The 17892-nt window shown below is 38.3% G+C and overlaps 2 protein-coding genes across 2 annotated transcripts; both read left to right on the top strand.

The window, feature by feature from the left end:
• Positions 1–210: 210 nt before the first annotated feature.
• LOC121772705 (BTB/POZ domain-containing protein At5g41330-like) lies at positions 211–2077 on the top strand. The gene has a single exon (XM_042169901.1). It carries the CDS (start codon positions 485–487, stop codon positions 1862–1864), a length of 1380 nt encoding a protein of 459 aa, XP_042025835.1. The 5' UTR covers positions 211–484; the 3' UTR covers positions 1865–2077.
• An 8081-nt stretch (positions 2078–10158) lies between these two features.
• LOC121770240 lies at positions 10159–16473 on the top strand. Its single transcript, XM_042167007.1, has 2 exons — positions 10159–10367; positions 16245–16473. The coding sequence occupies exons 1-2, from the start codon at positions 10159–10161 to the stop codon at positions 16471–16473; spliced, it is 438 nt and encodes a 145-aa protein (XP_042022941.1).
• The last annotated feature ends 1419 nt before the right edge of the window (positions 16474–17892 follow it).

The following is a 17892-nucleotide window of genomic DNA, read 5'->3' as shown; positions in this document are numbered from 1 at the left end:
CCAAATATCAGTCAAATATGAAACTTGACATCCTTGCAAACTCGATCTGTAAAAAATAAGGGTCCAATTGTGACTGCTCTTTTATAATTTAATAATATTATTAAACTCATGTTACATTTGATTAAATGAAATTTTATATAGAGAATCAATTGTCTCCTATAAGTTGCTACGCCTACGACCATTCGTTATCTTACCTTCGTTGACGGAACCCATTGCTGACCTTCTACATATTCTCATTTGCGATTTATTTTCAACGACTCTACTCTCTCTCTCTCTACAAAACCAGGCTGCCCCATACTTTTCTTCCTCAACTCCACTTCACAATTTTATTCATGTTTTAAACTTTATTCCATTATCAAACTTTTCCTTTTTCCGTTTTCTCAGTTCACAATCAATCATCCCTTTTTACTCTTCAAGTTATCAAATATTCTTGCCGTAGCTTTTCCACTTTCTGCAAATTTTCTGGAAAAAAACCCAGAGAATCATGCCGCGATCGAAAAACGGAGTTCACCACGATTCCAATTTCAGTTCGAACGTTGTGACTATTGATGTTGGCGGCCAGCTTTTCCAGACAACCAAACAAACTCTATCTTCAGTCGGCTCCAAATCCTTCTTCTCTAACATCATTTCCGACTCCAGCGCCGCCGTCCCCTTCATCGACAGGGACCCCGAGCTCTTCTCCCTCTTCCTCTCTCTCCTCCGCACCGGAAACCTCCCCTCCAAGGCCAAATCCTTCGATATGCAGGACTTGATCTTCGAGTCCCGCTTCTACGGCATCGAGGATCTCCTTATCACCTCCCAATCAAACCCTAACCAGTTCGACGCCTTCAACCTCGAGAAATCCCTAATTCTCCCGCTCAACGGCCGCGATTCGCCCTCAGCGATCGCCACCACGCCCTACGGCTCACTCCACGTCGCCCACGGCAGCAAAATCACCTCCTTCGATTGGTCGCTGCGGCGGAAATCCACAATTCTCACCCAATTCATGGCCGTAGACTCGCTGCTAGCGCTCTCCCCCGCCCTGGCCGCCGCCGGCGCCACCGATTTCTCCGGCCTGCAGATTCTCGATCTCGATAAAGGTACGGTCATAGAAACCCTAAATTGGGAGAATGTGACTAGGTCAGGCTCAACCGTGCAAGCAATTGGCGCATCAGATGAGCATTTATTCACTAGCTTCGAATCAAGCAGGAGAAATTCCAATTGCATTATGGTGTACAGCCGCGGAGATGATCTCCGACCAGTTGCCACCGTCGGCCATTACGAAATCTTCGGTGCTGATCTCGATTCCGCCATTCCTGCCACTAAATTGCAGTGGTTATCAAGCCATAATCTGCTGATGGCATCTGGCTCTCACAGTGGACCTTCTGGAGTCTCCGGTAACATCAGGTTCTGGGACATCAGGTCAGGCAATGTAGCTTGGGAAGTCAAGGAAAAGCTCGATTGCTTCGCGGATGTTACAGCTTCGGATGTGCTTTCGTCGATGTTCAAAGTCGGTGTGAGCACAGGGGAAGTGTTCATGGCGGATTTGAGGAATTTGGGGGGTGAGGAGGGTCCGTGGCTGTGCCTCGGCGATGGGAAAAAGGCGGTGAATGGGAAGAAGGAAGGGTTGGGATGCAAGGTGGAGAGCCATGGGAGCCAAGTGTTCTGCAGCAAGGGAGGTGATGTGCAACTGTGGTCTCAAGTGCTGATTGATTCGAGGAAAAGAGAGGGCGATGAGAGGGTTTTCAGGAAGAATTTGATGGGGAGAGGGAAGGATTTGGGAGGGAAGAGGATTGGGAACTTGTGTTTTGGAGGGAACAAGATGTTTCTGACCAGGAAAGATGAGCAGTGTGTTGAGGTTTGGAATTCGGTTAAGAGTTACTGAGTTTGGAAATGTGTAGATTGTTTCTTATTGCAAAAAGGTTCAATTTATTTGTTACTATAAACATGAAAATACCATTTGAATGTTGCTACAAGATTTGATTTTTGAGCATTTTTCTGATAAAATGAGGTGTAATCAACGGAAAAGCAGCAGCATTTATCTGTAAAGGCAGTTGCTTGTGGCATAAATCATAATTCAAAGAATTGGTTATGATTATTTTGATGTGGCCTCTCCTCTTTGCAACCTCTCTCCCCTCTTTAAAAGTGGAGTATATTATCAGTTTCAGATTATAACTTGTGAGCTTACTATCAATCCACAAAATTGAGTTTTGAGAAAAAGCCCAAGTAAAGAAAAAAAAACCAGGTTATTTGAAGAATCAAGAACTAGATAAAGGAAGTCTAGCAGTCCAATGACTATTATGGAAAATTTAGAGGGCCTAACGCAGCCCATGACCAAACAGATTGAGCCATGTCTTTATGCTGTTTATGGGCTTTAAGATTCATATTTTTCCTTCAAAATGAACTGTTTTTTTTCAAAGTTTTAGGATCCATTTAATGTTTTTTTTATTTGACAGCAATTAAAACCTCAACCTTAGTAATACCATATTCAAAATGCATTTTGTATTTATTAGCAAAAACTTATATGTACACTCACTGACTCACATATATGGTGCATCCACGGTCCACCCCTACTGAAGTTGGAGATACATAGATAATTCAAATTTACAATTTAGTTAGAAGAGAAACCTTCTTATTAAATGAGTTTCGTTCATTTCATTGTCATTTTCAATCACAGTTTATCATTCATCAGAGCATTCACTATAAAATTTCAATTTTGGTCCAAATAGAAGCCACCATTTCTTCCAATTTTGAGTGAAGAAGAAGGCAAAACAATACATAAATTTAATTACCTAATTAAAGAAGAATCCAAATACTAATATTCTACATAAATTAAAACTCCCTAGAAACCCCAGGCCTCTTCAAATCTCCCGCCTTTTCCCTCTTTCTCTCTCGTCTTCTTCCAATCTCTCGCCATCTCCCTCTTTCTCTCTCGCCTTCTTCCTATTTCTCTCTCAGCCGGCGGAACTTCCCTTGCATTGTCTCTATGCTATAATAAAAAAATCAGTCCGGCAAAATAGTCCTCAAAATTGCAGATTCAATTAACGGTGTATCTATATATAAGTGTTTGATCTTCTTTGAGAAGCCACCATTTCATTAGACCGATTTTTGTATCAACTTAATTGGGACGGGGTGAGTATCCGTCTCTTTTTTTTGGTCCAAAGAGTGACTTTGCCGCCTAAAATGCTCTTTGAGAAGAGTGTCCACAACTCTCTCATTATATTAATATAGATATAGATGTGGCTGCCCGCAGGGGCGTAGCGCAGTTGGCAACGGAGGACAGATTTTGCTGCAATGAGCCTGGGTTCGAATCCTACTGCTGTCGTGTAGTTGCTTCCATCTCTCAGGCACAAGTGTGAGGCCTTGGGAGATGAGCTTCTGATAGCCAGTGGGTTAAGACCTCCCCCTTAACGGGCTACTGCATACCCTGATTGAACCCCCCTCACATGATGTCGGGCCGGAGTGTGGGGGCCGCCGAGGCGACAGAATCGCCTTTTGCTGCAATAGATATAGATGTGGAAGTTTTCGATTTGCTCAGAAAGAGTTGAATTTTGTACTCCCTTTGTCCCTGAAATTTTGCACATTTTACCATTTACATCTGCCCCACAAAATTTGTCACATTTTACCATTTTTGGTAGTGAAACTCACATTCCATTAACTTATTCCCACTCACATTTTATTATAAAACTAATACATTAAAAGTAGGACCACGACCTACTTACTTTTTCAACTCACTTTTCGTTACGTTTCTTAAAATCCGTGCCCGGTCAAACTGTGACAAAATTTGGGGGACTGAGGGAGTATTTTGCAGCTAAGAAGATGACATTGAAAAGTGAGGTGATAAACGGCGTGAAAATGGAGAAGGAAGAAGCTAAGAGCATGCACAACGGTGGACGGACGAGCCGCTGGCAAGAACGAGGTCCGCCGCCGCTGCATCGAGCACGTCCGTGCCAGCGAGCAGGCGACGTGGCGAGCAGCGATTGGGCAACGACATAGCCATTGCCTTTGATTTTGTTTTTATTATTAAAAATCGGTTTTTAATTAAAAAACCGATAAAAAATAATTTTTTTTTTCACTTCCCAAAAAAATATATATCAATTTTTTACCGTTTTTTCCCACTTTTTAAATTTTTTTCCCCCAAAAATACACATTTTCATCTATAAATACCCCACTTTCACACCCAAAAATTCACACCAAACTATACAAATCTCATCTTCATTCTGCAATATTCATTCTCCCATATCCATTCTCATCTTCATTCTCTCATATCCATTCTCAATCTTTCTTCCACTCCTACAGCATAACAATGTCCGGCCAAGGCGATGACCCCCCGCCCTCACACGGTTGGAACCCCGAATGGTTCGCTTCACAACCGTTTCCTAGTCCGGAAATGGAATATTTGGCCCCTCCTCAAACCCAAAGTTCGGGCGTTCCGGGTGGCTACCGACCATACCCAATCGACGACCAAGGTGCCCCCGAAGGGCGATACGGGGTGGACACCGGAGCCTAGGCCGACCGCCCCTCTCCCAAACACCGTACACTCCGGCGGAGATGGATAATTTGTTCACGGCGTACTTGGAAATCTCCGAAGATCCGGTGGTTGGCACGAACCAATCCGGCAATCACTTTTGGTGGCGTATCGAATCAGCGGCCGGGAACGGTCGAGCGCAACGAGAGTATGGTGCACAACTCCATCTTCCGAGCCAACGATGAAATTGGCAAGCTCAATGGCTATTTCCTCCAGGAAGAGCGGAATGCCGGGAGCGGCTGGAGCGAGGTCGACATCATCACTGCCGCGATGAGAACCTACCAATCCATGAACTACAAGCCGTTCAAGTACCTCAACGTTTGGCAGGAGACGTGGACGCACTCGAAGTATATGGGAGGCGTAACATCCTCCTCTAGCTGCTCCTCCAAACGGTCAAGGTCGGTATCCCTATCTGACGCCGGCTCTGAAGAAGTGGCTAGCCAACTCGCCGGAGCTAACTTGGGTAGCCCCGACGCCGGCCCAAGCGGTTTCCAACGCCGACCGCAAGGAAGGAAGAAGGCGGCGGCCAACCGCCGTCGAGCCGCGGCTGCAACCGCCGATGCTCCAGTTCCAACTCCCGTTCCCGTTCCATATGCGCCACCTCCACCCCCACCAACTCGTTGTGGCAGCTTTTGGCCCAACTCAATATGGCCGATAGGTCCACTATGACCCCCTCGCAACTTCGATCGCACGAGGCCATGATATTGGGCCTCCAAAGACAATTGGGGATAGTGCCGCCGGATGAGTAGTCGTCCACGGGGTATTTTTAGCTTTTAATTATGTAATTTTTAAATTTTAGGAGTTTAATTATGTAATTTTTAATTTTTAGGATTTTAATTATGTCTTTTATTTTATTTGTAATTTGTAATATTTATTGTGGTTTGTCTTTCATTCCTGGTGTCCGATTGCGAAACTTCATTAAGTCCACGAAGGTTGATAGGTTTCGTAAAGAAATTAGGCGCCTCACTCGCCAGGTTTGTCATACGTCCCTTGAGACCACTTCTTCCATTTTGCATTTTCAAATATCAAATAAGTTTTGAACTTTATGATCTCTCCTGTAAAACATACGTCCCATATAACGCCCCACTTTTCGAACCCTAATTTTTTAACCTTAAGACGATTGTATTTATTACTTTGATTGCCGCAATTAAACGACGAATTGTTATGTGTTTACTTTGGTGACCTAATTTTGATTTGACCGAGTCAAATCCGTTGATTTTATGACGTGGCTTTAATTATTTGTCGCGGAATGAAATATATATATATATATATATATATATATATATATATAGGGGAGCGTTATTCTCCTTTTCACATCTTAGATCCTTTTTCCTTCTTAATATTACGCGTTAGATCTAAGGCATCAACGGATCAGATTGATTCTATAAAACTGGTTCCGTGTTGCATTATAGAAGGTGGTTGTATGCATTACAGGGTTATTATTGACATTTGACGGAAAAGTAACTGTCACATTTTGGTATCTGCGAATAATGCACCACATGGTCACGAGTAATGCATATAATTGACTATATAATGCACAATATGTGAACTGCAATGCATACGAATAAGATGTACCATGTTATGATGTTTGGACACACGTTTCTTGTTTCCCCTAAGGGTTTAATAAGCTTAGGGGCTAGGGTATAGTACGTAGACACGTATGTAATCTTCACATGGTAACGAGTAATGGATATAATTGACTATATAATGCACAATTTGTGAACTGCAATGCATACGAACAAGATGTGCTGTGTTATGATGTTTGACACACGTTTCTTGTTTCTCCTAAGGGTTTAATAAGCTTAGGGGCTAGGGTATAGTACGTACGCATTAATAACAAATTATAAAACGAATAGAATAATTCACCAAATTATCACGAGTAATGGATGTTATTAACTATATAATGCACAATATGTGAACTGCAATGCATACGAATAATATGTACAATGTTATGATGTTTGACACACGTTTCTTATTTCCCGGTTTAATAAGCTTAGTGGCTAGGGTATAGTACGTAGACATTACTAACAAATTGTTGTTATTGGAATATACGTATGTGCATTATTTGGTTTAGGTAGTGCATTATGTAGCTGTTAATTGTCATTATCTCAGTATATTATGCATTATTAGAGGTATTGTGTATATGGGTTAATCAACGGATTGAAGATTACATACGTGCATTTAGTAATGTCTACGTACTATACCACAGCCCCTAAGCTTATTAAACCCTTAGGGGAAACAAGAAACGTGTGTCAAACATCATAACATGGTACATCTTATTCGTATGCATTATAGTTCACATATTGTGCATTATATAGTTAATAACATCCATTACTCGTGACAATTTGGTGAATTATTCGTATCGTTTTATAATTTGTTATTAATGCGTACGTACTATACCCTAGCCCCTAAGCTTATTAAAGCCTTAGGGGAAACAAGAAACGTGTGTCAAACATCATAACACAGCACATCTTGTTCGTATGCATTGCAGTTCACAAATTGTGCATTATATAGTCAATTATATCCATTACCCGTTACCATGTGAAGATTACATACATGTCTACGTACTATACCCTAGCCCCTAAGCTTATTAAACCCTTAGGGGAAACAAGAAACGTGTGTCAAACATCATAACACAGCACATCTTGTTCGTATGCATTGCAGTTCACATATTGTGCATTATATAGGCAATTATATGCATTACTCGTGACCATGTGGTGCATTATTTGTAGCGGTTTCCAGCAATTATTAGATTACTATTGTACCCTCATAATGCATAAAATAGGACAAATAATGCAACACGGGATTAATTACCCAATGTTGATCTTGACCGTCCATTTCTCTAATCTAATGGCTGATATTAAGAAGGAAAAAGGAGGAAATATAGGAAAAGGAAATGAATACATCCCTATATATATATATATATATATATATATATATATATATAGCCTTGAATAATATTTTATTTTGGGGAGTGAGGTCTAAATGGGATCATCAATAATTACCTTACCCATTTATTTGGAATTTTTCGACCACTATTAATGGTTGGAGGGGAATTCTATTTTTCTTGGATTTATTATTTGTTTTGGGATAATGATCCAAATTAAATCCAAAGCATAATTATCTTATTTCTTCATGATAAAAATCGACCCCTATTATTGTTCTAAGGGAGATTTCGAATTCTCCCAATTTTTGGGAGGAGGGAATTATTCATTATTTATTTTGATCCCTTATTTATTTCTTTCCATGATTTAATTGGAATATCCTAGCAAATCTTACTTTACCTTATTTTATTAAAGATTTGGAGATTTTTCCTTGTGGAAGGATCCAAATCACATGCCTACTTCCTATTGATTTGGGAGGATTTTATTAATTTTTCTGTTCCGTGTTATTTTATTCTACTCCGTGAAATATCATATAGAATCAAAGGCTAATTAATTAGCCATAATTTCGAAAATCCTCCCCTTATTTCTCCCCATGGTTCACGCCAATTCCTTCCCCAAATCTCCTTCAAATATCTCTTAATTAATTCTCCATATCTTCATGCAATTAATTGGAGATTTCATTTTAACTCTATAAATAAAACAAAACCTAACCCTAGCCCCCACCAAAAAAATCGCCCCCTCCCTTGAAGTACACGCCCATTCCCCCTTCTCCACTCCTCTCACACTTGTTCATCTACTCTACTCAAGATCCCTCCTTTTGGCCAAAAGTTTGTTGAAGAATCAAGAGTTATATTCGTTCCTAGCGTTTGTTTCGTCCCAAGAAGGTAAAATCAAACCTCCATTCTTCATTCCTCTCTATATAAACATTCCTTGACTCCCTCATGCATGTAGAGAGTGTAGAAAATTCAAATCTAAGGGTTTAATCGGTGGGAATTTGTGTTTGTATGCGTCTTGAACGTAATTGTATGATGAATTTAAATGAATCTTTGGTGAATGACGTGTGATGTTATGAAAGCATGAGGGTGATGACTCTTTTAAGCATGTTTGTGTGTTCAAAGCATGAGAAGATTGTGTTTGAAGGAATAGGGATAAAACCCTAATTCGGATTTAAAAGCATGAAAAAAAACTGTGAGTTCGGACAGTAGGTTCCGCCACGTATTTTACAGACCAAATGAAGTCCGTTTCGATCGATTCTTTTTTCTGAGTAAACTTCATGATGTCTTCTGTGTTGTGTGTTAATTTCAACCCTTTTGAATAAAAGATGAATTTGTGGTGAATTTTTGAAGTTGACTGCGCATTTCTACCAGAAAATGTTTTCTCGACCAGTAGGTTACGTTTTCTATTTGACCTACCAAAAAGGGGTATTTTGATATAAAATTTAAATTAAAAGTTATTTGATGAGTCTACTGCATTTTGATAAAGTTTTAGCCCCAACGGGAGTCGGGTGAATTTTTAATAATTTTTATAAAATGGTTGCGCAGTGCTACCAGATTTCTATCTTTACAAAAACAACTATATTGTTATGTTATAAGTGATATACATGATATATATATGTGATGAAGTGATGTGATATGCGAAGAGGTATGCTATGATGTGATTTCCATTTGTTGATGGGGAAAAGGGAACCGTCGGGGACATGCATAATATTAAGTCAATGTTTGTAACTAATTGGTAATACACATCATCTAAAGGTGATAACGCGTGCGCGAAGTGTGATAACAAAGGAAAAGCAGTACTTGAGATTCTAAACGGTCGAGGTGGGCTCTCTTTTAAATAAGGACGATGTCCTAAATACTTTATTGATGAAAATTTCTATGATTATCATGCTGTGATTTGTTTTAACGCGCCTATCTGATGTGGCTTTTGCCACTGTTACCTGATTTGTTTTAACGCGCCTAAACGCAAACCCTACGAGGATTAGTGTACACCTATGGTAGATCGTGTGCTAGCGTACGGGCTGGCCGGTCTAGTGACCTGGTTTGCGGCCGCATTCCTTGAGATATGGTTGACGTCTATGGGAAAATGACTGCGCAGTCGCTATTTTGATCAATGGAAAATATTTTGGGTGCCTCGGGCCTTTCTAAAGTAAAACCCGATGGTTACTTACGTATGACATGATAACATATACTCTTATTTGAAAATGTTTTCGGCATGAGCCACTGAGTATTTTCATAAGTACTCAGCCCTGCATGTATTTCTCTATGTGCAGGTTGAGCGGCGACGAGCGGTTGGTGGTGTTGAGCAGAATTAATAAAATACTATTGTTGTTTTGAAACTCCGAGTGTCGTTGTGTCTTCACACATGACTTCACTCTTCTCTTGGATGCTTCCGCTGTGATATTTTCCTTATATTTTTATTTAACTATGAAACTGTTTGCTGGGATGTTTGAAAACTTATTATCTTTTGAATAATGTCAAACCTTTAGTCTTTTTATTTATTAAACATGAATACCCTTGGTTGTTTTATTTATTAAACTTAAGTTCTTGGTCAAACTTTTATTGAAACCCTAGTCTTCTATGTCTGTTCATTAAATCCTTTTAATCACGATTGCCCGCTTTTATTAACCCTAAAGGGCGGTCGTGACAGTTGCACTCTTGCCTGTCACTCTTGCCAAATGACACTGCGGCAGAATCTTTCCTTGAGTTTGAACTTATGTGGTCTCCCATTTCCTTCCTACAAAAGATTTTCCTGTTGTTCGAGAGAGATATGGCTTTGGATGAAGATATCGTTGAGGACTTGGTTCTCAGCTCTGATGAAGATGCTCCGTTGAGTGACAGTCCCGATGAAGATGACGATGATGATGAGGCTGAAGATGACCAGCAGGAACGGAGCAGCAGCAAGAAACGGAAACATGGTGAAGGGAAGCAAAACGGTGGAAATAGAAAGTCGAAGAAGAAGAGGAAGACACACGGTAGGTAAAATATACATCTTCGTTGCAGATGCAATTTGGATGTTTTTGGAGAAGAAGAAATCTGAATTAAACTAATATCGAAAATGCATTCGATTATGAATGGGGTTTGTGTTTTGGAGGGAGTTGGTAAGTAAATGTTTCTTGAAATGTGATCAAACGGAACTAGTTGTGTAATAGGATCAATTTGATTATGGATTTTGAGATTTTACGAGATTTTGTAAATAGGATTGGATGAATAGAGCTGTGTCCAATTCTATATTAATTTAGTTGTATAAAAAAATTGATAGATTTGTAGAAAATCTGTTATGAGTTTAGATGTGTTTCTGATTTATATGTATGTAGAGTAGTGATACGGGGCAAGTGCCTATTAAGTATATAATTAGAGAATAAATCTCAGCTACAAGATTAAAAAATTAAGGGCGGGTATTTAGCCATGTGATTTTCAAAATTGAAGCAGAATTAGTTCACCATGTGAATGATTCGGTTCACTATAAGAATACGGGGCAAAATAGACTTTTCAATAGTTTAAATGAAATAGGGTTCAATTTGCTTCCCCATTTCCAGATTTCGTTCTCGCTCTAATTCTCTCCAGAGTGATGGGATTTCCTCTTCAATTCTGTGATTTCTTCCTCATTCCATAGCTAGGGTTTAGTCAATTTTTCATATTTTCCCACCGTAAGGAAGAGAGTCATGAAGAAGAGGGGAAAACTAAAGGTGATTTGTAATTTTTTAATTAGTTGAATTTGTTTTTCGATTTGTTTTCAAATTTCTGTATATTTTGTTATTTGTTATCGATTTGCTAGATCATGTTCTTGATTTGTTGAATCTGGTTTAAAAATTCATATGTTTTATATTTGTTGAATCTGTTTCTGCGGAAACTAATGAAAAAAAGGTGTGAATTATTGGTTCACTCTGTAGAAACTAATGAAAAAAGGACAAAACTGAAGGTATGTTGTAATTTTCACTTCAACTATTTCTCGATTTGGTTAATTTTACGTGAATGAATTGGTGTTGTGTACGAGTGAACTATATTGATTTTTCATCTCAATGAAGTAAAAACGTGCTTAGAGTGAAGTATTCCATGGTTAGAGTGAAGTGTTTGTGATTCATGTTATTAGTGATCTGTTTTTTCATCTCAGTGTAGTAAAACATTCTTAAAGTGAAATATTCTATGGTTAGAATGAAGTGTTTGTGATCCATGTTTATAGTGCACTTTTTTTTCATTTCAGTGAAGTAAAATGTGCTTAGAGTGAAGTATTTCATGGTTAGAGTGAAGTTTTTGTGATGCATGTTATTAGTTATCTGTTTTATCACTTTAGTGAAGTAAAATTTGCTTAGAGTGAAGTATTCCAAAGAGTGAAGTGTTTGTGATGCATGTTATTAGTGATCTGTTTTTTCATCTCAATGAAGTCAAAAAGTGCTTAGAACGAAGTATTCCATGGTTAGAGTGAAGTGTTTGTGATCCATGTTATTAATGATCTGCTTTTTCATCTCAGTGAAGTAAAATGTGCTTAAAGTGAAGTATTCCATGGTTAGAGTGAAGTGTTTGCGATCCATGCTTATAGTGCATTGTTTTTTCATCTCACTGAAGTAAAAACATGCTTAGAGGGAAGTATTCCATGGTTAGAGTAAGTGTTTGTGATCCATGTTATTAGTGATCTGTTTTTTCATCTCAGTGAAGTAAAATGTGCTTAAAGTGAAGTATTCCATGGTTAGAGTGAAGTGTTTGTGATCCATGCTTATAGTACACTGTTTTTTCATCTCAGTGAAGTAAAAACTTGCTTAGAGTGAAATATTCCATGGTTAGAGTGAAGTGTTTGTGATCCATATTATTAGTGATCTGTTTTTTCATCTCAGTGAAGTAAAATGTGCTTAAAGTGAAGTATTCCATGGTTAGAGTGAAATGTTTGTGATCCATGCTTATAGTGCATTGTTTTTTCATCTCAGTGAAGTAAAAACGTTCTTAGAGTGAAGTATTCCATGGTTAGAGAGAAGTATTTGTGATCCATGCCATTTATGCATAATTTTGAATTATGTTAAGTGTGTATTTATGAATTTGACCAATTTTTTTTGTATTATGTCTATATTGTGACTATATTGTGTTTATAGTGAAATATAGAATTATGCTTATGTTCGAGTATATTGTGTTTGAATGTTGTTATTAATCCTTTTTTACTTTCTTTATATGATAGGATAACCAGTGAATCTTTCGGAAGCTGCTGCTATACGTAAAGAAAGACGAAAGACGAAGAGAAAAATAAAGAGTACGGGAAGCTGATGCATGTATGGAGAATGAAACAATTGTAGAAACTGATATAGTTCATAACATGATTCAGTTCACTGTAATACCTATTCGGTTCATTTACATTCAATAGTTTCATAACTTACATTAATATTTTATTCAAAATTTTTATTTATGTAGTTCATAGATATATAGATTCAGTTGATTTTTACCCGCTTTTTTGTTCACAAATGATATTTAACAAAATACAGTTCACAAATAAACTAATTAATTGTTGATATGAAGTAAACAACTGAAGAAGTGAATCAATTCGCAATCACAGTGAACTAAAATAAGCACACAGTGAACTAAAAACGTGTAAGCAGTGAACTAATTCACACTTATACTGAACTAAAAAATAGGTACGCAACGAAATTGTCACACCCGCATTTTCTAAGGATAGAAAACACGGTTGATCGCGACTAGGGGAGGGTTAAAGAAGCGGGGAAGAAAGGGGGGAATCAACACAAATCGACAATAGCTCGAAACAAATGGGAATAGCCCGAATAAAATCAGAGTATCATTTCAACAATCAACAACTCCAAATTAAAATATCTCAACAATACACGAACTCAAAAGAAACAATATTTAGCGGAAGCATTTCGAGAGTAGAATAATGCTATGTATGAAGACACAACATATTCTAGACAGACATTCTTCACTTTTATGCTCAACACCCACCGCGCTCGTCACTGCTCAACCTGCACATTTTTAAAAAGAAATGCAGGGCTGAGTACTTGATGCACTAAGTGGACTCATGCCGAAAACATTTTATAAAAAGTATTTATCATGCCACCATTGAGTGACCTTGGGGTTTTAACTTTAGAAATCGCCCAAGACATTAAAATCATTTCCATCGTAAAACTCGTGACTGCAGTCATTTTCCCATAGATGTCTACCATATCTGATCCATTGATGACAAGGAATGTGGCCACATCCCAAGTCACTAGACCGGCCGACCCAAAAGACGGCTCACGATCTCCATAGGTGTACACTAGCCTGAATAGGGACTCACTCCCTAGACAGACCCGAATTCGATTATCCATTGATGGCAAAAGCCACATCAGATAGGTTCCATAGAATAAAACAAAACACGGCATGACAAATATTCATATCATTTTCACATAAAAAGTATACTTAGGGCATTGCCCTTATTTAAAAAGAAAGCCCACCTCGTTCGTTTAAAGCTTTAACTTGTGTTCCATCCCGTTCTTAGAAAGCGTGCATAAAATCATCCATTGATTTAAAGTACTCCGGCCCAATCTTCCATTCTATTAATTTGTCTCAACCCAAATCAATTCCAACTCCTTATCAAAACAGTAAGCCCAAATATTAAAATTAATTCATTAGGCCCAAATATCAAAATTAACAAGGCCCAAACGTCTCTCTTTCTCACCTTACGTGAAATTTTGGAATGGAATTGAAGTCCTCTTCTCCAATCAAGCACACACTGTCATCTCTCATCTCTCTCTGCTCACTCTTCTACAGCTTTCCGTCGAGCAGCTCTTCCACACGGGGCGTTCGTCGCTGTTCTTTCTCTCTCTGTGACAATTCGCCGCCGCTGCCGTCGTCTATTTCTCTCTCAATTCCGCCTCCCTCCTCATTCTCAAATCAGTGGAGTCTCGGAGCAATTGTCGCCGCTGCTCCAGATCGAGACGTCCGCTGTCCGCCGTGCAGCCATCGTCGCAACCGTGAACTCTCCATCCTTTCCGTTTCAATTGCACAGCGTCGTCATGCTTTCTCCATCGCCGTCGTGGGTTGCGCAGTCCGCTCGCCGCTGCTGTCACGGTGCAGTCGACGTCGCATCGCCGCTGCTGCTCGGTGCAGATCGTACTGCCGTGCAGACGTGGTCGCTGCTGCCAGCATCGAGCCGGCGCCGCCTTCCTCCAGGACGTCGTTCAGCAGCTTCGCCGCCGCTGCCGTGATCGCATTCGCTGTCGTCAACGCATGGAGAGTGCCGACGATGCTTCCGATTTCTCCGCCCATGCTCGATTCTATGCCGGAAAGAGGAGTATCCTGGTGACTGGAGGGCATATTTAGGTCTCTGCTAGTTGAATGCTTGAATTTTTGATAACTAATAAATTTCCTGATTACTTTTCATGGAATTGATTGGACTAAAGAAAACGTGGAATCATGGGGGAGGTATATATGTGGAGATTTGGTTTAAATGGGGGAGAGATTTATGGAGTGAGGGGAGGCAGTTTTCAATGTGGAGAAAAGAGTGGGAGGCGATTTTTTTTTTTAACGTGATTCTGAAAATTTTGGATTTGTTTGGTATTTTATTTGCAGATCACGGAGGAGGAAAATCTCTCCAGAATCTTTAATTAAATTTGAATTATTAACTTGGTGACCAAGTCAACAGAAGAAAAAAGATTTAATTAGATTAATTTATTTTTTTTTCCTCTTTTTTTTTCTTTTTTTTTTCGGGTGTTACAGAAATAAGAATGTTGAACCAAGAAGTTTTCAACGAAACAAAACTCACTTACAGTGAAGTAAATGTTGTTTATAGTGAAGTAAATATGATGTTTGATATTTCAGTGAAGAGTACTCCCTCCGTCCCATGCTACTCGCACTTTTCATTTTAGGCCGTAAATTTGAGATTGATTTTTTAGTGTGATTAAATTAGAATTTTAAGTGTAATGAGACATCACTTAATAAAGGAGCTCTTAACTTAATCTAACATATTAATTAAATGCATTAATTCTAACTTAAACTATAAATAGTGTAAGGAGTTTGTGACGAGCCGAAAAGCAAAAGTGCAAGTAGCATGGGACGGATGGAGTATTATTTATAGTGTACTAATTTTCATTTCATTTAAGTATAATGCACATATAGTGATGTATATTGTGCGTATAGTGAAGTATATTCAACATTCCTTACAGCGTACTGTTTTTTCATTTTAGTGAAGTACATTGAGCATATAGTGATGCATATGACGTTTATAGTGAAGTAAATGTTGTTTCCATTTCAGTGAAGTATAATGAACGTATAGTGATGTATATAGTGCATATAGTGCATATAGTGAAGTAAATCTGATGTTTGATATTTCAGTGAAGAAAATTGTTTATAGTGCACTGTTTTATCATTTCAGTGAAGTATATTAAGTATATAGTGATGTATATTGTGCATATAGTGAAGTATATTCTGCATGCCTTATAGTGTACTATTTTTTCATTTCAGTGAAGTATATTGATCATGTAGTGATATATATTGTGCATATAGTGATGCATATGATGTTTATAGTGAAGTAAATATTGTTTATAGTGAAGTAAATATGATGTTTGATATTTTAGTGAATAAAGTGAACTAATTTTATCTTAAAGTGCACCATCTTCGATCATCTCATAATTCAATTCAAGAGATGGTGAAATCAACTCTTGTGATGAGATATTGAATTAGCAAATCATGGAGTCGACAATTGACGATGGAGAAATCATTTTTTGCAATGATATACATATATAGTAGATCGTGAAATCAATAAGTGAGATGGAAATATCAGCTCTTGCAGTGAAGATTTTGCAATTGGTGATGGAGATTACTGAGTATGAGCGTAAACGATGAAGATTGCTGCAAATCAACATGAGCTATGTCTTGTTGAAGCATTGGAATTTGTCGAGGAAGAGGGGGTTCTATTTTTGTTGCAATGCAGCGCAACGTCGGCGGTGTCGAAGACCTCTTAGTGGCTGGCGGTGATGGATGCGAGGGATATGAAGTTGCAGGAGGTGGAAGAGGAGCAAGAGAAGGCGAGGGCGCGGGCATGGAGACCTGCCGGTGCTGCGAGTGGTGGTGGATCTCGGAAGAGGGCATCGCCGAGTTTGATTTTGGGTGAGCAATTCTGCGTGATATTGTGTGGTTCTACCATAAAATTTGGTTTCCAATAATGCCCTTATTCTATTTTTGTTAATTAAATAGAGAAGATTTGTTGTTTTTATTTTTAGCCTTGGGATTAACATATTGTGTGGCTGAGATTTATTCTCTAGTTATGCCTTTAAAATTAGTTAAAGAAAATCTGTTTTGAGTTTAGATGTGTTTCTGATTTATATGTATGTATATTGGTTAAAAACAAATGCATTAAACTATTATCAGAATATCCAAATATATTTCTATTCCTTGGAAAGATTTTCAATAATCCAATAAAAACACAAACCATTTCTTACATTCATTAAGTTAATTTCAAAGTGTTTATTAACCATTAAAAAGAAATAATTTAATTTGGTCCACACATACATAATACATAATTAATTCAATATAATTTTGAATTTTTTTGATAGAGTTGCACACTTTTATTTGTAATAAATGTTTTCTTTCTTTTATTTCTTAGATGTGATAAAATATTTGTGTAGTTCTCTGTTCCATAAAAGTCTCTATTTATAAACAGATTTCTTTTTCCTATACATTTCTTTATTGAACGCGCTAGACTATCTGTGTTGTTGATTTGTTTCATATATAACTTACATTTCATGATTGTTGATTAATTCTATTCTATGTTTGTTGATTGATTCTATTCTAGGTTTTACATTAAATTTCACGTTAATGATAATACGCGCATAAGGCATCATCTTCTATACCACAACACAATTATCACAGCGTGGATAACATGAATTTTAACAAAATAATTGATAGTATATATATGACTATAACAAAAGTTTGACACTATTATAAAATCAAGAGTGGATTATTTGTTTAGTAAACGATGATTCCCTACATTAGATTTTCAAACGGGGGCTCATACTAGTTGCCATGGCCTAGATTTATAGGACTACTTTATATGGATTTTATTAAATTTTTTTTACTTTAGGTATATGCTTATTTGGTAAATTTGAGTTGTACACATAATTTGGACCGATGAAGCTCGGTCCCCTCACTCATTAAATTAGATTCGACTAGCCAAAATTATGGAACGTTACTTTTCAACATTCGAGAGCATATTTGATGGGGTGCGTACTAAACAAGCCCAACAGCAATGACGGCCCATCAGCCCAAAGCCCAAGGAAGAGTATGAGTTCGGCCTTACCAAAGAGTTCGGCCTCAGCCTACAGCTCGGTAAAAGCCAACCAATCAAGCTCTGCTCTCAGGTCGGCATCAAGCTCTACTCTCAGATCGGCAACCAAAGCAGGAGTATGAGTTCGGCATTACCAAAGAGTTCGGCCTCAGCCTACAGCTCGGTAAAAGCCATCCAATCAAGCTCTGCTCTCAGGTCGGCATCAAGCTCTACTCTCAGATCGGCAACCAAAGCAGTTCGGTCTCA

Source organism: Salvia splendens, chromosome 16 (genome assembly GCF_004379255.2).
Source record: "Salvia splendens isolate huo1 chromosome 16, SspV2, whole genome shotgun sequence".
In the NCBI taxonomy this organism is placed as follows: Eukaryota; Viridiplantae; Streptophyta; class Magnoliopsida; order Lamiales; family Lamiaceae; genus Salvia; species Salvia splendens.
The sequence above is the reverse complement of the archived record's forward strand: the minus strand, read 5'-3'. Positions and strand labels throughout refer to the sequence as shown.